Source organism: Nicotiana attenuata, chromosome 9 (assembly GCF_001879085.1).
Source record: "Nicotiana attenuata strain UT chromosome 9, NIATTr2, whole genome shotgun sequence".
Taxonomy (NCBI): domain Eukaryota; kingdom Viridiplantae; phylum Streptophyta; class Magnoliopsida; order Solanales; family Solanaceae; genus Nicotiana; species Nicotiana attenuata.
The window spans coordinates 10598017-10620745 of NC_031997.1; the positions used below are offsets into that span (position 1 = coordinate 10598017).

At 37.0% G+C, this 22729-nt stretch overlaps 1 protein-coding gene and 1 pseudogene across 1 annotated transcript; both read right to left on the reverse strand.

Moving 5' to 3' along the window:
- On the reverse strand, positions 2193–13796 carry LOC109232054 (putative late blight resistance protein homolog R1A-3). The gene is made up of 4 exons (XM_019397705.1): positions 13545–13796; positions 12390–12514; positions 2973–6777; positions 2193–2873 (listed from the first exon to the last, which is right to left on the reverse strand). The coding sequence occupies exons 2-3, from the start codon at positions 12447–12449 to the stop codon at positions 3007–3009; spliced, it is 3831 nt and encodes a 1276-aa protein (XP_019253250.1). The 5' UTR covers positions 12450–12514; positions 13545–13796; the 3' UTR covers positions 2193–2873; positions 2973–3006.
- On the reverse strand, positions 15489–21391 carry LOC109232055 (annotated as a pseudogene).

Here is a 22729-nt window from a genome sequence, read left to right on the forward strand (position 1 = left end):
TTTATATAATTTTTGTATATATATATATATATATATATATATATATATATATATATATATATATATATATATATATATATATCATATATATATATATATATATCGATTATATATTGTCATTTTCCCTTTTTTTGTCGGTTAACACTTAACACCAAGTCGAACCAAATATTTTCTGTTTTTTCTTTTTTAATTGATTCTTATTTGCAGTTGAGGTCGGCGACCATAGTATCCGACGCAACGGTCTATAAATAGACACCAAGTGTGTATATTCAAGAATTCAGTTTTAACAAGAAAAGATAATTTTTCTCTCTTTTCCCGCTCAAATTCTCTCCCAAATTTCCAAATTTAATCTCCCTTCCAATTCTTCAGCCATTGACAGTTCCATCAATGGCTGAAGAAAATCCTTATCAGATTACAATGAAAAAGACATTCTTTTACAAATTCATACCATCAAAAGCTGAAGAAGAAGCATGCAAAGCTAACAATACACAATGGATACCGACTCGTAAACTAATAGAGATAAGAGACATATACCCTGCCCCAAAAATTGATCTGAAAAACCCATGGCAAATCAAGAAAAGGATTAACCGCGCCGAAGTTGTTTTTGGAAAGATAGAGATTCCATTTTTTGAGACGTTTGAGTACATTCTTCGTTACTGGAATTTGAGCAAGGCCAAAAGTTTAGTCAATGGAGTCCGTATTTCCGTTATCTTGTGGGATGTAACTGAGGAGAATGACCCTAAGAAGTATGAAAGTGGAAGTATTCGCTTTGAGATGATGTATAATGATGATTATTCTCTACTGTGCATGCCATTGTTCAATGATCGTGGATTGCGTGTTGATGATGAAATTGGGATATATTGGGATCCTAGGTCTTCAAGTTTTATGTTCAAATTACTTTCTCAGGTTCGTGGTAATTAGTGAAATACTGTAAATTATTCAAGACTTAATTAGGACGCGAAAATGATAGTTTAGTCTTTTTGTTAGTATTACTTTTCATATAGGAACTATAATTCAAGGTTCAGAGATAATGATTCAATTCTGTATTTTAGGGGCAGTGACCATTGGCTTATAAAAATATCTGGAGTATGATGATTCTTGAATTGCTATTCTCAATTTGGTTTGTGTAATCTATCACGAATTCGGGTTGTTAATCTGAATGATCAAAGCAATGATTCAATGTAAATGAATCAAGAATTAGGTCCAAAATGATGTATCATAGTGTTTTTGTTAATATGACTTTTGATTTTGGGGAAAAGAAAAGAAAAGATACTGCTTCAATGCATGCTCGTGTCAGTAAAAACAACAACAAAAAAAAAAACCAGTGGGTTCCCACACGTGGGTTCTGGGGAGGGTAGTGTGTCCGCAGACCGTATCCGTACCCTGGGAGGTAGAGAGGCTGTTTCTGATAGACCCTCGGCTCAAGAAAGATGAGAAGAAACAATAGTTTTCAATGCATGCTCATGTTATTATTGGGAATTCATGGTTGTATAAATGACTCTGACTGATCTTAGATAGTCAACAAATTCCTTCATGTGAGCCTCACTGTGAGGTTTTCCATTTGGTGAAAAAATTAATAATCCTAATAATAGAGGAAAAAACGCATCGTTTTGCTGATGCAATTTATGTAAGTTGCAGTTTTAGTGCCTGAATAAGTAAGAATTGAGTTAGAAATGAGTAAAAAACTGGCACTTCAAACTGTTTGATTACAGTGTTGCCCAGAATGGTCCTAGTGCAGGCACTCTCTTTCTCATTTTCAATGATTCTTTTGACAGAACTTCTTCTGCAATTTTCTGTACAAGATAATTATCGTCTTCGCACTTCTTGAACCTGCTGCTCTTTATATGCGTTGTACTTGAATTCCAGTAGCCAAATGTCTTCTCTAAGCACTAGTAATTGTAGTTTTCCGCATTCACTTAACAGAATATGCACAGCAATTACAAGGAAAAGTTGTCCATTTTGTTGTTACAGCAAATCCTTGCACTTATTTTGATTTATCAAAGAAACTTTTTGATGTGTTCAGTTTCAAAACCACAGATGTGGCTTTCCTGTTGATAAGCGAGCTATTTGGTGAATTAGTTTAAGTGTCATCAGTGGCGGAGCCTGAATTTTCACTAAGGGGTGTCAAAATATAAATAAGTAAACACACGAACAAGTCAAGGGGAGTCAACTTATAGTAATATATACATATAAAATAAAAATTATCGAACTATACAGTGTAAGTTTCCATATGAATTGAGACCCCTTTGGATAAGGTGGCTCTGCCACTGAGTGTCATTACCTTTCTTTCATCTGATTGTTTTTACTTTAGAACCTCCAAAAGACCGATGTTTTTCTGAATGATCAAAGCAATGTTTCAGAACTACCTGGGGAAAAGCTACAATCTGAGATTTTCTACATGTTTAAATGACAAAAAGAGTCGTTAATAGAAGAATCATATGCAGAGCTATCTTACTTTTAAGAAGGGAAATAGAACAAATTTGGAACACAAACAGGATATTTTTGGTGTCTATTAGCACCTTTACTCACCAAAAAAGAACAAAAGGAAATAACAGAAGTCCGAGCCCCAATGCACTAAGCTCATGCTATGCGCGGGGTCCAAGGAAGGGCCCGACCATTAGGGTCTATTTGACGCAGCCTTACCCTGCATTTCTGCAAGAGGCTGGTTCCACGGGTCGAACCCGTGACCTCCTAGTTACATGGCAGCAACTTTACCAGAAGTCCGAATGACACTTGATAATCAGTTTTTAACCACAATGGAATAAAAGAAATGGATTGAAACAACTGGAAGAAGGCATAAATGTCTATCATTTGAAGCCTCTACAGGTTGATGTGCTGGCCAAAGTAAATTAATGCCAAACTTTATATGCACTCTGCAAACAAGATTATACAGGTTAAAGTGATTGGAAAGAAATATACTGAAAAGGAACTTAATCTACAAAAAGAAGTTAATAAACAAGTTATATACTCACAGAGATGATCCAGATTTCGCGCAAGAACTCACTACTACATTACTGCAAGCTTGTCTTCTCCTGTCATATCTGCAACATATTCCTTAACCTTTAGGGCTGATTCTTTTAGTTGAGGGTTGCCCAACACTGTGATAGACTTTAATGAAGCAATATCCCCAAAACATTCCGGGATCTCCATAAGATCATGGCAGTTTAGTATATACAATTTCTCGAGCACAGGATATGATTCCTCGCCAACCTGCCATTCAGAAAAAGACACCTTATACAATGTTAGCACTTTGAGATTCTCGAATGTGACATCTTCCGTGTTCCATTCTTCCATGTTCCATTCTTTCCCCTGGATGATTGCGATTCGTAGACACAAATCTTGAAGGTTGGGTAGTCTCGCGATTTTTGACAGTGAATCAGATGTCAGATTAAAGTTTGTCAACTCCAATTCTTTCAAGCTCAAAGGGAAGTGAAAATCACAGTACTGATCTTCAGGTTCATGTTTACTGAACGGAAAGCGATGAAACTGTGCATAAACTTCTTCAAGTTCATTAAGGAGATCCAATCTTGGAAAAGAGATCCGCTCTGATGAACAATCCCATGGTTCTCTGATGCTAAATTTAAGGCTTCGAAGATTAGGAAACCTTTTGAAAGTATCCTCATTCGAATAGGGAAGGTTGAGCGAATGTAATATTCTCAAATTCTCTAACTTTGAGTCCTCTTCTAACACTGTTGGTTCATCAGTGAACAAATCAAAGAAAGAACAAGTATAGACGTCCACATGTCGTAGCTTTGCAAGACTCCAAATGCTAGGTGATAGTACCATGTTTGATCCCCGGTTATCCACCAACAGAGTTTCTAGATTCAAAAGGTTTGAAAATGGCGGAGGGAGAGCTCGTGCATCCATCCGAATGTTTAACCACCTCAAATGAACAAGCATGCATATATCATTCAGCAAAGAATCCGTCAAAATTATTTGGAGCAATTCCAACCTTTTAAGAAGCCTCAAGTGTCTTAGGTGACAGTTGGAGGAAAGATAATAGCGCTTCCCATACTCGCCATTATCATTGATGTATACCTTCAAAGAGAGGAGGTGTTTAACATAAGGATTTTCCTTTTCTGCATTGAACAGGACAAAGTTTTCATCCGCATGAAGGAAATGTTGATCATAATGAATAGTCATTGCACGTGGCATCAGATCCGAAGAAGAAGAAGAAGAAGAAAAAGAAGAAGAAGAAGACGTAGCGCTTGAACTTATGAAGTCAAACAACTTTTCCTTTCTAGCTTTTTTCAAACAAAAATCATGAACAAGATCGTGAATTTGACAACTCAGGTATGCACCTCTCTCATTGGGAACTATGACCAAGCTACTGGAAATTAACTCTTCCACATAAACCTCCATCCCAGTCTGTTCCACAAGCCCTTCAGCACTCCATAAATCTGTCAAATCAGAGATTAGAATACGTTCGTCCTTTGGATAGCTTGCTAGGTAAATCAAACATGGTTTTAAGTGATCAGATAAATGGTCGTAACTTAATTGTATAACCTTCATCACTTCCTCTTCATCCTTAAAAATAAAGGAATTCAAATTCTTTAGAACTTCAAGCCAAAAAGTCTTAGTCTTTTCCTTCCTTGCAATGACTCCACCGATCAGATCAAGTACCAAAGGAAGCCCATCACATTTTCGGGCTATTTCTTCTCCAACATCCAATAGTTCATCAGGACAACGTTCTTCTCCGAATACCCTTTTCTCTAATAACTCCCAACTTTCCCCTAGTGTGAGTAACCGAAGATAAAGAGGATCACGGTGGTGTTTTCCTTGCAAAGCCACTTCCTTTTTCCGACTTGTTAAGATAATTCTACTTCTTTTTTGAAATTCAGGAAAAGGTCTTGTTAGCTCATCCCATGTTGCAGTATCCCACAAGTCATCCAAGACAATAAGGTACCTCATTCCAAACAGTAGTTTCCGTAGCTTATCAGCGACGTCATCATCTATGTGATCCTCACTGAATGTGTCTTTCAAACCAATAACTTGATTGAAAATTTTCTGCAACAACTTTTTCTCATTACGTTCTTGGTCGATTGTGCACCAAGCACGAACATCAAAATGATCAACTACAGTTTTATCATTATATACTCTATCAGCCAAAGTAGTTTTTCCAAGCCCTGGCATGCCAACTATGGAAATAACATCTACGTCAGCTGGTCCACTGGTGAGCTTCCTAATTATCCACTCTTTCTCCTCCTCAAAGCCTACAATTATTTTATTAGCGATTGATGACTTGCTTTCAACTGGCTTCTTGGGAGAGTTCACAACAACAATGCCCGTATTCTTGGGGATCTTCTCTAGTACCTCTTCTTTGATATGTTTGATCTTTTCTACGGTATCAGGAAGTAAGAAGATAAGCTGCAAGAGACCATGATCTCTAGCAAGAATTGAGTTAATGGCATGTTCCGCCTCATACGCCACATCTAGAACGCGAGTCCAAAGATCTCTATTCAAGTCTTGCTCAACATTCCCAAAGAACGATCTTATGAATTCTAGGTCTTCTTTCACACACCCAATTTCTTTCTTTATCAAAGCAACTGAATAAGCATTAGAATCGAACAAATCACTTAAGTTTCTGAGTAGAAGATTCATGAAGAGTGGTCCATCACTCTTGGAGAAGCAGTGTTGAGATGAGTCTTCAGGGGCTTTTAAGTAAATATGTTTGAGCTCTTCCTTCAGAAGTTCAATATTTTCCAACAAGTCTAGAGTTGCACATTTTATTTCATCTGTATTCTCTTCACTCCTTGATTTCTCCTCTAAGTCGCGAACAAGAATTGATACCTCCCTAGTAAGAGCTCCAACACGTGCCAAGAGAACAAACAATTTCTCTTGACGAATAAAATCCTTGGACAGATCGGTGAGAATTATCAACAAGAACTCTATCATGACATGAATGTTTCGAGCTGAAGCGCTAGCACCAAGAACAGTTACCATGTGCGCTTGTAGATGAATCAGATATTCTCTAAGAATGTTTGGAGAAGTTTCTAGAAGCTGCTTAACCAGGCGTCCAACTTCAGCTGACTTTGAACGTTCAAAATTTGTGGAACATATGTGCATAATCTCCAGTTCGACAGGAATAATCTCCACAAGTAGATGAGCTAGCATGGAAATTACTTGAGGAACTTCAAGTTTATCATCAAGTTCATCTATTTTATCAAGTTGATATGCCAAAAGGACAGAACAGAAGTGTCCTACTCTCTCAGCCATAAGTTGAAACTGAGGTAAGACATAATCAACTATCTCATGCTCAATGCAACCATTTACTTTCAACCCATGGAAATCTCTTATATTCCCACATACATGTTGAACTACGTCGTATTGAGTCATCAATGGCAAAATCAACTCAGCGCAAGGATTGGGAAGATCACGAAGATTTATGACGAGTGAGTCCAAAAGTTCAACCAACTTCTCCTCAATCATGGTGGAACTTGATTCGGGATGACCAAGTGAGCTGATATACCTATCGATATTTTCCAAGAGGCGATGAACGACATGATCCATGTCATATTTAACCAGCATGTGTTTTCCACTCTCATAGAAAACCGACTGAACCAGAGAAAAGACACGTTCTGCTTTCCGAGACATTTTGGCATTAAAACTATCCAATTTGGAATAAGAAAGCAGAGGAAATGTCGACACATATGTCAGCTCCAATTTCAGCTTTTCAATACGATCCATGTCAACATCAATTTGATCTTCTTCGTTCTTTAACCTCTCTATAAAATCCAGAAGATTGAAAATGTCCTCGCGAATCACATAAGATGAGACCTGCCAAAAGACGAAATGTAATAGTCTCAAAATTTAAAGCCGCATATTAATCTGACTTATTTTACTCTAAACTATGAATTTGAGTGACTAATGATATGCGTTAACTAGACTATCAATTAGATAGGAAATTTAGCTTGACGAAGTGATGGCAAATACACTAGCCTAAGAGATATCAGATGGGAATTCAGCCTAATATTTTCTGTTGTTGTCGTTAATAGCTTATATATTATGACTTCGCATTGATCATAACCAAATTGTTTCAAAGCCAGGTTTTGCACTTAGTTCTAAGAAAGCCAAAATGATGGTAGCTAAGTCTTGTGTTGAGAAGTTTAACATTAGTACCTAGTTTGGAATATTTCAGCCTAAGATGAACACTATTCTTATCCAATATGGGGTAGACAACTAGGTTTTTGACACTAGAAATGTAAGATGAAAAATAACAACAATAACAATAATAATGCGTCAATCCCAAGGAAGTTGGGATCGGAGTGATGAATCATCACTGACCATGTTGTTAAATTTAAGCTCTACTCAGCCCCATATTACCCAAGATAAAAATAAAAATATACTAAAAGGTTCTTCATATTTTCTATTGGCATAAGAATCTCTCACAAGACCAAAAATCTCATAAGTAACATAAGACCTAAAGTAAACATATTCACATGATTAAAACTTAATCCCGGCTAATTGGTATCGTTGCCTATGACGACCCTTTTTTTTTCACCGTACCCTATTTTTGGTTAGGTCTGCATAGATTCCAAGAGATTGTAAGTCCGAGACAACTTTCTTTCATGTGATATTAAGTCTATCTCGTCCTTTTTAATATCTTGATTCACCATGATTTCACACCTAATGACTAGTACATCTGGAATTTATATAGGACAAAACAAACCATGAAGCAACCGTCTCGTATTTTATCCTCAACGTATGCTACTTACACCTTCTGTCAAATGTGGTCATTTTTAATCTTGCTACTTACCCCTTGTGTCAAATGTGGTCATTTTTAATCTTGTATATTCACATATTTAACTCAGCATCCACATTCATGGGGCACTCATCTCATGGATATATTGGACTTTACCGTCCAAACATTCACTGTCATAACAAAAATTGTCAGTCTTATAGCTGATCTATATGACTAGTCTTTCACTTGTGTAGGTTTTCTTCTATCACATAACACTACACTAGCATTTTTTCATTTGAACAGTCCAGTTTTATTTCTTGTAACATATCCGTCTCACATATCATTCCCCTGTAACATCGAGCTTAGATGTTTGAATTGTTTGCATTTAGTCACCTTAGTCCTGTCTAATTTCACCTAAACTTCACTCTTCTTATACTAACTAAACTTGCCGTGCATAAAAAAAATATTCTTACTTCTACAATATCATAAAATCTTACTATCTAAACTGCTTCTTCACAGTTCAAGCTTTTGGTTAACATTTCGTCAATTTCATCAATTAGCACATATCGCAACAAATAGTATACACCTTATTTTATAGCGAACGACTTAAATGGTATTTTAGTTATTTTAAAAAAAAAATCAAACACATCAACTACTTATTATTAGTTTTATACGTAATTGTTTATTCATAAAATTAATTACAACATCTAGCCCTTATTTGAGAACAACAATATTTCTTAAAATTTTGAAAAAGCTTTATTATTTGAGGATTTATCTATACTATATTAAAATCACGACGCCCCTTAATTAGTGAAATATCATTCGTCTTTTTTTTTAACCTTTAAAAATCAATTTTACATTAGATAAAATTATAATAAAATTATTTATCATTTTGAAATCAACTAAAATTTTGGTTGTTAAATTTTTTCTGATTTGAATTATGTAAGAATATGCAAATATTTAGAAATTTAAAATCGAGTAAGACTTTACTTGAATAAATTCTTTCCTTATTTACTTCATAATTAATTTGTTTAGGTTAGGTTTCTTACGTCTATAGTTATTTTTGATTTGTTTCAGCCTAAACTAATATGGAATTAGCTACGAATGTCGTCGCTAATCTGTCGCTAAAACGTCCTTAGCTAGCAGAATTTCTTGATAATCCATTGCTAATCTGTCGCTAAATGAGACAGATTTTTCTGTTTAGCTACATAATTTGTCCGTCGCTAAAACCTGATTTTTTAGTAGTTTGGTTTAGATGAAGATTGTAACGACCCGATCGGTCGTTTTGAGCTCTAGCGCGTCGTTCAGCAGTCTGAGGCCATGAGCAGCTTCACTTCAGGTATTATGACTTGTACGCGTGGTCGGAATTGAATTTCGGGGAGTTCGGAGTTGATTTGGAAAGAGAATTCTCATTTCGGAAGCTTTGAGTTGAAAGAATTAGCTAAGGTCGGGTTTTTGAGTAAACAACCTCGGAATTGGGATTCGAAGGTTCCAGCAGGTTCGTATGATGATTTCAGACTTGGGCGTATGCTCGGATCGGGTTTTGGATGACCCGGGAGCGTTTTGGCGCCTATTGTGGAAGTTAGCATTTTGGAAGAAATTTCATAAGTTTGGGTTGAAGTGCATTTTAGTGTTATCAATGTCCGTTTGGGATTCCGAGTCTGGGAGTAGCTCCGTATGGTGATTCTGGTATTGGGAGTGCGATCGGAAGTGAATTCGGAGGTCCGTATGTCATTTTGGAGTCATTTGGCTAAAGTTAGAAATTTGAAGGTTTTTGAGAAGTTTGACCGGAAGTTGACTTTTTGATATCAGGGTCGGATTTTGATTCCGGAAGTTGGAGTAGGTCCGTAATGTCAAATGTGACTTGTGTGCAAAATTTGAAGTCAATCGGACGTGATTTGATGGGTTTAAACATCGAAAGTAGAAGTTGGAAATTCTAATGTTCATAAAGCTTGGATTGGAGGTCGATTCATGATTTTAGCGTTGTTTGATATGATTTGAGGCCTAGAGCAAGTCCTTAATGTGTTTTGGAACTGGTTGGTATGATTGGTTGGGGTCCGGGGGGCCTCGGGTGGATTCCGGGTGGTTAACAGATCGAAAATTGGATTTTTGAAAGGGCTGAAGTTGCTGGTTACTGATATAACCGCACCTGCGAAATTTGGGCCGCAGGTGAGGAGCCACAGAAGCGGCCAGAAGAGCCGCAGATGCGGTTTTGGTCAGAAGTGAAGAGACCGCAGATGCGGTCATGGAGCCGCAGAAGCGGGACCGCACCTGCGGTGGATGAGGCGCAGAAGCGGAAAAGGGGAGCCTGGAGGAAACCGCAGAAGCGGTAGAGTGGCTCGCACCTGCGGAACCGCAGAAGCGGTCAAGGGACCGCAGGTGCGGAAATGCCGGAGGCAGTGAGGTTCTTTTAAATCGGGGCTTGAGTTCATTTCAACCCCATTTTCTTCCATTGGAGCCGATTTTGGAGCAACTTTTAGGTGTCATTTTCACCATCAAGCATGAGGTAAGTAATTTATGCTAGTTTTGAGTTAAATACATGATTATATACGGATTTGGACATGAAAATTGTAGAAAAGTTGGGGTTTGAGGGAAAACCTAGAAAATTGATATTATTTGAATTTGACCACGATTTTGGGTATGAAAATGAGAGTAAATTATATATTTTAGTTCACGAGGTTATGGGTAAGGATTATCTTCGAAAAATTTAGGAATCCGGGCACGTGGGCCCGAGGGCAATTTTGTCAACTTTTTGATCGGAGTTAGGAATTGTTATAAATTGGATTGTAATGAGTAATTGAACATCTGTTAATGGATTTGCATAATTATTGGCTAGTTTTGGAGCATTTAGCATTGATTCGGGTCTTCGGAAGAGCGTGGATTCCGGTTATGGATCTTTGGAGCAAGGTGAGTCTCCTTTCTAACCTTTAAGAGGGAATTGTCCACATAGGTGAGTTAATTGGTTATGTGCTCCTATTTGTGGGGGCTACGTACGCACGAGATGACGAGAGTCCGTGCGTAGCTACTATTATGTTATTGTTCGGGTAGTCTAGGACCCAATAGCATGCTATACTTGGAATAATTGTAATGTTATTTACAGTTGAATTGCTTAAATCCTGTCGAATTGGTAAATGAATTTCTAAAAAGAATTAAACATCATTTTTCTAAATTGTTAAAAGAGAATTGGTTTTCTTTGGATAATTGTTTCTTGATGACTTCTTGATTGACTGTCTGTGTATATTTAAATTCTGGAACGGGTCGAACGCCTTGGTAGATTAAATAGATGCATCTATGGTTCGCGCCATTCGACCCTCTGGCAGTGTACAATATAAATATTGTTGGATCGGGCCGTACGTCCTCGGCATGATTTGCGCATGCTTGTATTGCTTGCCTTGGAATTTATTGTGTTATTGCCTCTTCCCGGCTTAAGAATATATGTATAAATGATGAAAAAGAATTTAGAAATTTCCTATAAAAGAAAGAATTGTTTACTTGCTTCAACTTATTGAATTACAATCATGTTCATAAAAATCCACTAATTAATATATTATTGATATAACACTATTGGACCACTAGTAAGTGTCGAAGTCGACCTCTCGTCTCTACTTCTTCGAGATTAGACGGGATACTCATTGGGTATATGTTATTTTCGTACTCATACTGTAACAGCCCAGGCCGCGAGCGGACAATCACTCGCGGCCTGGGTTGTTACAGATGGTATCAGAGCCACTCTTGTGTCAGCCTTGCCGATGGTGGGTCAGATCAGAGTTCAGTGCTGAGTCTAGGTGAATCCCATGCGGTGGGGCAAACCTCAGCGAGGATGCTGAGTCCATAAGAGGGGGTGTATGTAACGCCCTAGACTATAGACAGAGTCTATAGTCCTACATCGGCAAAACACAAGAGGGATGCTGGGTATATAAGTTAACAAGCCTTAGACCCTAGTGACGCGTTTTAAACCCGTGAGGGCCCAGGCCCAGAGCGGACAATATCACTCGCGGCCTAGGCTGTTACACATACTATACTTCTGTGCATTTTTGTTGCACAGGCACATGCATCTATAGTGGCCTAATGGGCGTAGCAGCATGGTTGATATGGAGGCTTAGGTGAGCTGCGCTTCTCGAGACGATCCGCAGCCAGCAAGTCTCTTTCAGATTACTGTATTTATTTTCTGTCCAATATTGTATTCCGGACGGTTGTTGTATTAAGTTATTTCTTAGAAATTGCTCATGCACTTGTGACACCGGGTTCTGGGTAGTATGGGATATTTTGTATTGACTTCTCGACAAGCATAATTAAATTGAACTGAGTATCTTTCATTAGTAAAAATTGAATAAGGAACGGAGCTTTCGAAATTGTTTACATAAGAATTTAATTAAGTATTTTGGTTGGCTTGCCTGACAGCGGTGTTCGGTGCCATCATGATCCTTAGTGGATTTGGGGTCGTGACAAAAATTGTGGAGTCCAATTTAAATTCTACTATTTAATCTAAAGAATTTACATATAAAAATATAAATGCACCCTTTAAATCAAATACAAATACTAAATTCTAGGAAAACTTTCGAAATTACACTCGCCATTGTACATAAAATATATATTATATAGTAACATTTATAAAATTTTAATACTCACCGAGCGCAAAATGTGTAAGCTAAAACTAGTTTAATAAAGTCAATATTAGTGTGATACGAATAAATATTGTATGACATACCGAAAAGTTGTTTCCTTCCCCTTTCTTTCTCTCTCCTTCATTTTCATTTCCTCTATCCATGTATGTCGTCTTCACTAGTTGAGCCAAAGTAGCTTTTCCTTCCCTTCCTTTCAACTTCTCAAGATCTGATGTATAAAAAACACATAAACCTCTATCAAGAGAAAGCAGTAGCAAAATGAACACAAGAACTTGAAGGAATTAAGAAGCATAAAGCATATAGCATGAAACAATTTACTATGGGATGTACAGAGTAGATGGACTACAAAACAATAGAAATACCAGTACTGTACTCCAATCTTTTTGTCTGTTCAAAAATTGCTATTGGGCCGGGTCCACTCATAACGGGTGCTAAGACTCGTTAACATGTTAGCTAGTCCTCCTCCTGAAACCCTCGTACTAGCCTATATAAGCACCACTACGGGTGTTGAAAAGGAAGGCTTTTCACGTCCTCCTCTTAAAACCCTCGTACTAGCCTATTTAAGCACCACTACGGGTGTTGAAAAGGAAGGCTTTTCACTAGACTAGATACTGCTAGGGTTAGTTCTTTGCATCCAAACTTAGGGATAATTAGGCTGTCGAAGCCGGGGTATCCTTCACCACGTGAGGATTCCCAACGACCAACCAGTAATTCGAGTCGTGGCTACTATAGACGGTCCGCTTCCGCAAGGAGAAACCTGTAAGTCTACTATACTCGAGAATTCCCAACGACCAGTAATTCGAGTCGTGGTTACTACAGACCAGAGGATCTGCTTCCGCAAGGACATCCTGTAAGTCTCCTACACTCAGAATTCCCAATGACCAGTAATTCGAGTCATGATTAATTAGTACAGACAATCTGCTTCCTCAAGGAGAAACCTGTAAGTCTCCTATTCTCGAGAATTCCCAACGACCAGTAATTCGAGTAGTAGTCACTACATACATCTCCTTTCACAAGAAGAAACCTGTAAGTCTCCTATACTTGAGAATACTCAACGACCAGTAATTCGAGTCGTGGTTACTACATACGATCTCCTTCCGCAAGGAGAAACGTTGTAAGTCTCCTATATTCGTTAAATATTACAGAGTCATAATGAAAATCCTCCTAGATTTCCAATAGAAGACACAAAGAACACCAAAAGAAGGAAATTAAATAAGAGACATTCAACATAAGTATACCTGTTGACCTCTTAAAGTTCTAACAAAACCAAGATTAAAGGTGTTAGAAAGAAACTCTAGTTTGAGAAACAGGTGAAGAGTGTTGAAGAAAGTAAGCTCTGGGATTCAGAAACATATGTGAGAGATGTTGAAGTAATTAAATTAAATAAAAACATATTATAAGGTCACCAATAGAATGAACAATCAAATAAAGATTGAGAATTGTAGACAACTAATTCATTGACTTCTGAATTAAACTCTTTTTCTGATACTGATTGTCATCTTAGTCTTTTTAATCAATTATAAAAATTATGTACACGTCCCTTGTTTTGAGAGCTAGCTTATAATATTATATACTCCAGATGGCATGAGATTAACAATTCCAAGATTAAAATACAATTAACTGACTTCTGAAGTTTTTTTAATACCCGTTATCATCTTAATCTTTGTGATCAACTGTGAAAATTATATACACGTCCTTTGTTTTAAGATCTGGCCTATAATATTATAAACTCCACTTGTCTTGTTTTGAGTTTTATAATATTTGTTAGAAAATCATTGATGATCTCGCTAATGATGTTTGAACAAATATTATAATTAAGTGTATAAGCATGTTAATGTTAGATGTGTTTGTGCTGATGCAACTTCAGTAAATTGCACGTTTTGATGTCTGAATCAGGGACGGAGCTAGCCTTGGAGATACAAATTCGGCTGAACCCAATAACTTTGGTCCAAATTGTGTATTTGTCTTAAGAAATTCATTTAATATGCACAAATTATTAAGGGCAAGAATGCCGAACCCATAAGCTTTAAATTTTGGCTCCGCCTGTGATTCTGAATAGCTAAGAATTGAATTAGAATGAATAAAGATCAATGGTATTTGACTGCAAATTTTCCCAAAACAAGTAACAAAAAGTCTTTGTAGTATCGTTTGAGGTCCCACTGCAAGCATTCTCTATCTCAGTTTGAAAAATTATTTTGATAGAATATGTTGTGCATTTTTCTACAAGATAATCATCATCCTCACAATTCTCGAATCTGCTGCTCTTAGTTTGATCTGTTCTTGAATTTGAGTAACCAACTGTATGCTCTAAACACTAGTTTTGGTTGCAGTTTTCCACATTCACTTAACAAAATGTTCCATCCTCCATGAATGCTTACAATCTAATGGTACCGGTTGGAGTCGCCCACACAATCGATGTCTGTGTAATTCTCACTGTCTGCTTTCTCCCTTCATGTTTCTTCTTTTTTTTTGGTAAGCATGTAAACATTACCATTAACAAACAATCCTCACACTTAAAGAGCACCTGATCTCGCAAACATACAAAGATCAAGCCTCCAACAGACAAAACAAAGAAAAACTAATTACATTTGCAGCTGCTCTATTAAGTTCCTACATCTGTAAGCTCCCTTTGATGAACTAATTGTGTCTACTCTAGCTAAAATCTCTCTTTTTATCTGTATAACTATTCCTGCCGCCTGTACATGTGTACCTTAGCTTTAAACCATTTCCCGTTCCTCGCCTTCCAAGAGTGATAAACCATTGCTCCCCATGTTGCTGCAACCAGTTCTCTTCGGAATTTCTTCCATTTCTTCTTTTTAATTAATGCACTGCAGAACTGCCTTCAGATTTCCTAGTTGCAGTTATGATCCTGTACATTGCTCCACCCCTTGCTTGACTTCCTGGAACCGCGGGCATTCACTAAACAAGTGATCAGCTGACTCAATAACTTGATAATCACATAAACAACATGTCTCTCTCCCTTCGTGTTTCGTTATCCCACAATGTAACAGAAAAAATAATTGAAAAAAAGGAAGTTCAATTCCTTATCAATTGTTATGAATACGAGGCAAAAAGGACAGAAGCTTCGTCCAGAATGGATAGTTAATGATTAAGAGATTATGATTTTATTGGCAGGAAGAACAGCAGAAATTTGGCTAATTACCCATCTGTGAGAAATCATAAACTCTGAACTACCAATCCTGAATGAAAATCAATGAAATGCAGTATATACTTGTGTACAGGCTTATACTTGTTTATTCTTAATGTGACATTGGCACCAGTTTATTTATAGCAAATAATAGTACAGGTTTATACTTGTGTATTCTTACTTGTGACACTTGAAAATTTCACGTACGAACTCACTAGTACACTTCAAGCTTGTCTTCTCCCGTCATTTCTGCTACACGTTCCTTTATCTTTACGGCTGAATCTTTAAGTTGACAATGGTTGTACCTCAGATAGATAGACTTTAAAGAAGCAATATCCCCGAAACTATCCGGAATCTCCATAAGCTGACGACAGCTTTGTATACGTAATTCCTCGAGCACGGTAAAGGATTTCTCTCCATTAACCTTCCATTCAGAAAAAGACAGTGAACGCGATGTTAAGGATTAATTTGAGATTCTGGAAGATGACTTGTTCCAAATTCCATTTTCCCCCCTGGATGCTTGCTCCATCTAGAGTCAGGTTTTGAAGGTTGGGTAGTCTCGCAATTCTTGACAGTGAATCGGATGTCAGATCAAACCCACTCAACTCCAATTTGTTCAAGCTCGAAGGGAAGTGAAAATCAAACTGATATGTTTGTTCCTCGAACGGAACATAAATAACAGTTGCGGAAACTTGTTCAAGCTCATTAAGGGCATCCAATCTTGGAAAACCAATTGCTGAACAATTCCACGAGTCCTCAAATATCTTGAATCCAAGGCTTCGAAGATTGGGAAACCTTTTGAGAATATCCTCTCTGTCTTCAAAATCTGAAAACTGGAGCTCATATAATATCCTCAAATTCTCTAACTTCGAGTCCTCTTCTAGCACGGTTGATTCATTGATGTACAGATCAAAGACAGAACATCTATCCGTTCTCACATGTCGTAGCTTTGCAAGACTCCAAATACTAGGTGATAGTACAATGTTTGATCCCCCGGTATACACCACCAAAGTTTCAAGATTCAAGAGGTTTGAAAATGATGGAGGGAGAGCTTTTGCCTCCGTCCAAATGCTTAAGAACCTCAAATGAACAAGCATACCTATTTCATTCAGCAAAGAATCTGTCAAACTTATTCCGTGCAGATCCAACCTTATAAGAAGCCTCAAGTGTCTTAGGTGACAGCTATAAGAAAGATGATTGGGCTTACAGTAATCTACATCACCAACCTTGTATACCTTCAAAGAGACGAGGTGTTTAACATAAGGATTATTTTTCTTTTCTGGATAGAACAACACAAAATTTTCATCAGAATGGAGATGTTGATCGTAATAAATAGTCATTCCACGTGGCATCACATCTGGAGGAGGATGAGGGGGAGGAGGAGGAGCACTTGAACTCATGAAGTCAAACAATTTCTCCATTCTAGATTTTATCAAACAAAAATCATGCACAAGAACATGAATTTGGCAACTCGGGCTCCTGCCACCTCTCTTATTTGAAACTATTACCAAGCTACTGGATATTAACTCATCCACATAAACCTCCAGTACTTCTTCCGCACTCTTCATCTCAGTCTCTTCCACGAGTCCATCGGCATTCCATAAATCTTTCAATTCAGAGATTTCAATATCTTGGTCCTTTGGATAGCTTGCAAAGTAAAGCAAGCACGGCTTGAGGTGATTAGATAGATGGTCATAACTTAATTGAATAACCTTCATCACTTCATCTTCATTCTTAAAGGATTTCAAATTATGTAGAACTTCAAGCCACAAAGCTTGTTCCTTTTCTTTCGTTGCAATGACTCCACCGATCGGATCAAGTACCAAAGGAAGCCCTTCACACTTTTGGGCTATTTCTTCTCCAACATACTTTAGTTCATCAGGGCAACTTTCTTCTCCGAATACTTTTTTCTCTAATAACTCCGAACTTTCTTCTGGTCATAGTAATCGAAGGTTAAGAGGAACAGTGTGGTGTTTTCCGTGCAATGCCACTTCCTTTTTTCGACTTGTTAAAATAATTCTACTTCTTTTCTGAAGATCCTGAAAAGGAAACGTTAGCTCATCCCATGCTGCAGTATCCCACAAGTCATCCAAGACGATCAGTTACCTCCTACCATATAGCTTTTTCAGGAGCTCATCATCAACATCAAAATTTTCACAAAATTTCGCATCTGAACCAGTGACTTGATTATAAATTTTATGCAACACCTTTTGTCCTATCATACTCTTGGTCGATTGTGCACCACGCACGAATATCGAAATGACTAGTAACTGACTTATCATTGTATACTTTGTATGCTAGAGTAGTTTTACCTGCTCCCGGCATACCAATGATTGAAAGGACATCAAGCTCTGCTGGTCCGCTGGTGAGCTGCCTAATTATCGTCTCCTCCTCAAAACCTACAATAACTTTCCCGGTTAGCTTTTCTGATGACTTGCTTTCAACTAGCTTGTTGGGAGAGTTAGCAATAGTAAGACCCCTATTCTTGGAGATCTTTTGTGGTACCTCTTCTTTCAAATGCTTGATCTTTTTTACGGTGACAGGAAGTAAGAAGATAAGGTTCAAGAGACCATGATCCCTGACAAGAATTGAATTAATGGCATGTTCGGCAGAGATCTCTATGCAATTCTTGCTCAACATTTCCGAAGAATGATCTTATGAATTCTAAGTTTTCTTTTATCAGCCCAATTTCTTTTTTTTATCAAAGCAACTGAATAAGCATTTGAATTGAGCAAATCATTTAAGTTTCTAAGTAGAAGAGTCATGAAGAGTGGTCCATCACTCATGGGGAAGCATAGTTGAGATGAGACTATAGGGGCTTTCAAGAAAACACGTCTAAGATCTTCCTTCAGGAGTTCAATATTTTCCATCAAGTCTAGACTTGCACAACTTGTTTCATTCATATTCTCTTCATTCCTTGAGTTTTCCTCTAAGTTGCAAACAAGAATGGCTACCTCCCTAGTAAGTGCTACGACGTGTGCCAAGAGGACAAACAATTTGTCATAATGAATAACGTCCTTGGACACATCAGTAAGAATAATCAATAGGAACTCTATCATGACATGAATGTTTCGAGCTGAAGTGCTTGCAGTGATAACACAGTTATCAGATGCGCTTGTAGATGCATCGCATATTCTCTAAGAATGTCCGGAGAGGGTTCTAAGAGCTGCTTTATGAAGCGTCCAACTTGTGCTGACTTTGAAGCTTTCAAATTTGTAGAACATATATGCATAACCTCCAATTCAACAGGAATAATCTTCACAAGTAGATGAGCTAGCATGGAATTGACTTGGGGGACATCAAGTTGATCAGCCAAAAGGACAAAACAAAAGTGTCCTACTCTCTCAGCCATAAGTTGAAACTGAGGTAAGACATATTCAATTGTCTCACGCTCAATGCAACCATTTACTTTCAGCCGATGAAAATCTCTTAGATTGCCACATACATTCTGAAGAAGCTCATATTGAGTTATTGATTGGAAAATCAACTCAGTAGCACGATACTTGGGTAGATAATGGAGATTCACGAGGAGGGAGTCCAAAAGTTCAACCAACTGATCGTCAGTCATGCTGACACTCGATTCAAAATGATGATCTGAGCTAATAGAACTTTTGATAATTTCCAGGATCCGAGGAACGACACGATCCTTTAATTTAACTAGCAAGTCATCTCCACTCTGATGAAAAAGTGACTGAACCAGATCATGAACCTCATATGATATGCAAGACATTTCAGCATCAAAACCATCCAAAATGAAATAACAAAGCTGTAAACATGATGACATAAATGTCAGCTCCAATGTAAGCTTTTCAATTTGATCCATGTCAAGAGCAATTTGATCTTCTTCGTTCTTTAACCTCTCTATGAAATCCAGAAGATTTACAATGTCCTCACGAAGTACAGCATATGACACCTGCCAAAAGACCAAATGTAGTATCAAATTTTCAGTGCCACATATTCTCATATAGCACTTAACCAAATGAGTCTTGAAATAAATCTGCTTGAATTTTACATTTTTTATCTCATGAATTAGCTATTGTGTTTTATAAAGTCTCCAGCACTTTGTTGACACAACGAAATTTATTCTAACAAAACAGAAGAATTCAGTTCATTTTTTTATTGGGAACTTTCAGCTTATTTTTTCCGAGCTAAACATATTCGTTATGTATGTAACTATTGGATACGTATATTTGATTGGCATATGTCCAAGGTTAGGGTTAAGGTTTATTTATTTATTTATTTTTGTGAAGTGTCTTTTTCTTCATTTCGATCGTTGATTGGTAGTTGTTTTGGAATTAGTTGACAGCTTCAAAGTTCTATTAATAGCTAAACCATTATGTATGCAAATAAAGTCGACTTTCTTAAATGCTAGTATAAAGTTTTATGTAATAGTGACTTATTATCTTGTAAAAGTTTATGCTTTTGTACTTTTTACTTATATATCATCATATATTAGAAATATTAACAAAAAATTTACAAAATTTTAGGTTCGAATTCATATTGAAAAATACTTCTTATAAAAACAAAAAAAAAATGAAAAGAAGAAAAGCTAGCTTGCGGCCCGCTTAAGGCTGGGTTGGGCTGGCTATTTTAATGCTCTTTTGAAAGTGGGGCCGGCCCGTCTTGGCTCATCAAATTCCATGGACCATGAGGTTAGCACATTTTGACAGCTTTAACCATGATTCATTTTGCTGAACAGGCAACTAACATGACTAGCATACTTGATATGCTAATGTTTATAGCTTATGTCGCAAGTATCTCAAAGAGTGATGTTATTTACTCAAAATAAGTGTGAAACAAGCACAGCAGTTGGAAAGTATTTCCAATTTATCTTTCTGAACCTTCATACGATCAAGTTTCTACTGATCTAGTTAAGTAGTTAATTACACTGTGCACTGAAGAAGCTTTTATTCTATATGATAGATTACTTTATAGGGTATGCACAAAAGAAGGATGAACGATTTAGTAAAGAATTTGTTAAGCCATGTTTTAACCATCCAGGCCAATATAAGTTTTAATACGTATAAAAATTGTATGAGTTGGGACATACCGATGAGTTGTTTGCTCCTTTTTCATTTTCTTTTCCTCTTTCCATATATGTAGTTTTCACTAGTCAAGCCAAAGTAGCTCTTTGCACTCTTCCTTTCAAAGTCTCGAGATCTAATGTATACAAAATACATAAAACTTTACCAGGAGAAATTAAAGTAGAAAAATGAACACAAGAACCTGAAGGAAGAAGCATAAAATACAAATAACAACAGACCCAGCGTTATCGTACAAGTGAGGTCTGGAAAGGTAGTGTTTACGCAGACCTTACCCCTACCTTCAAGAAGGCAGAGAGGTTGTTTCTGATAGACCCTTCGGTTAGGAAAGATAAAAGGAAGTGCAACAACAAGCACATCAATTAGAAAACAGAAGCAAAAATATAAAAAAAACTAAACTAAAACTAAGTACTGCAATCAGAAAGTCGGAATGAAAGCAACAACAAGTAATCATAGAAGTCAAGGAATAGAAAATACACAAATAACTCTAACTCATGTACTAAAGCTACTGTGTGTAACAATAAATTATTTTGATGAATCATAATTGGATGCTATTAGTCTCTAACACCAGATATGTCAATCTTAATCACACATAATAACTGTTAATTTTTTAAAAAGGACCTTTTAAGTTAAAGAAGAAAATATAACACCTAAATATTCAGGAAAACAAAAACTATTATTCATGACTTCTGCAACACAGCATAGATTTATTAGTGTACTCTCTACAACCTCAACAAAATCATACCTTTTAAAGTTCAGCAAACCTAGTGCCAATTAGAATATTAAAGCTGTTACAACATCTTGCTTGTTTGAGAAATAGGTGAAGAAAGAAATTAAGACGGGATTCAAAAAGAAAGGTCTGGCAGAGAAGTTGAAATAATTGGCTAAAGACAACTTGAAAGGCCACCAATAGAAAGAAGAATCATATACAGATTGATAATTCCAAGATTAAAATACAATTAATTGACTTTTGAAGTCTTTTAAATAGTATTCATTATTATCTTAGTCTTTGTAATCAATTCTGGAAATTGTATACAAGTCTCTGGCCTATAATATTATATACTCCACTTGAGATTCTTCTTTTTTTATTTGGTCTAAACTTGTCTTGTGGTTCCTTATATTATATACTTCATTTTTAGTATTGCAATCTTTAAATTCAATGCATCTATCAGTGTACATTGTAATTGCAAGCATAATAGTCATACATCCAGCTGGGCACGGATATCACGGCCCTTTGTTAGTCGTGCTCGATTATCTGATAACGTTCTCCAAAGTTTAGGGACTCGAATCGGACCTTGGGGCGTGGTCCCGATCCGTCCGAGGGCAGGTGTTTTCCCCGGACCTCGATTCGAGGGGCTCCTTACCTCGATTTCGGTTCCTTACGGTCACATCTCTACTCCGTTTACTTCATCGATTACCGAAGTGTCCGAAGGGCTCGGTTTCACCCAGTATACAACTTTTAAAAACCTCTATTTTCTGAATTCTGCTAAGCAAGTTATATTCAACAACTTTCTACCATTTCCCAAGTTTTCATATATATGCACACCTATCCAACTTAGGCTAGTGATCCATAAAACTCAAAGGCTATAAATGACTAACTCAAAGCTAATACGACACTTCTTGCACCTCACTGTAGTTAGTGTTTGAGATAAGCCTTTACAAAGAGAATATGAGATTGGAACTTGCTAGTTTCATGCTTTGCTGTAACTGAAGAAGTAAGATTTTCTGGCTTTAGCTTTGCACGATATGTAATGGCCAGATTTTCATTGACCATTCTAACAAATTTTAACAGGAAATAATAAGTAGCTATTTAAACATGATATTTCAAGACTATCCGCCACAAACTACTAGATATTTCCATGTAATTCCTTTGATGAATGTACAAGAAACAGTAGACGTGCGATATTTCACAACAGCTGCTGATATAGGTTTTTGCCAAAGCAGATCGAGTTAAACCTCAAGAAAAGATTGAAGAATAGAACTACACCGCGAGATGTATAGAGGATATAACATTCTTGAACTCCACCATTTGGTGCATGGTTTCCGCTGCTGTCACATTCTCGGTCTCCCTTAGAACCTGAGAAATGTTATTCTGTGAGAAATCATAAACTGCTGAACTACTAATCCTGAATGAAAATCAATGAAATGCAGTACATAAGATATCTATAGCAAATAAGAGTACAGGCTTATACTTGGGTAAATGTTATACTAATAGTATAAAATATGGATATTT

Bases quoted from the DNA above. Each gene is read 5' to 3' on its own strand.
- LOC109232054 (XM_019397705.1), bottom strand. From the start codon at position 12,449: ATGGATAGAGGAAATGAAAATGAAGGAGAGAGAAAGAAAGGGGAAGGA. The intron at 6,778-12,389 runs GTATGTCATACA...GTCTTTTGGCAG, and splicing joins GGGAAGGAAACAACTTTTCG to GTCTCATCTTATGTGATTCG.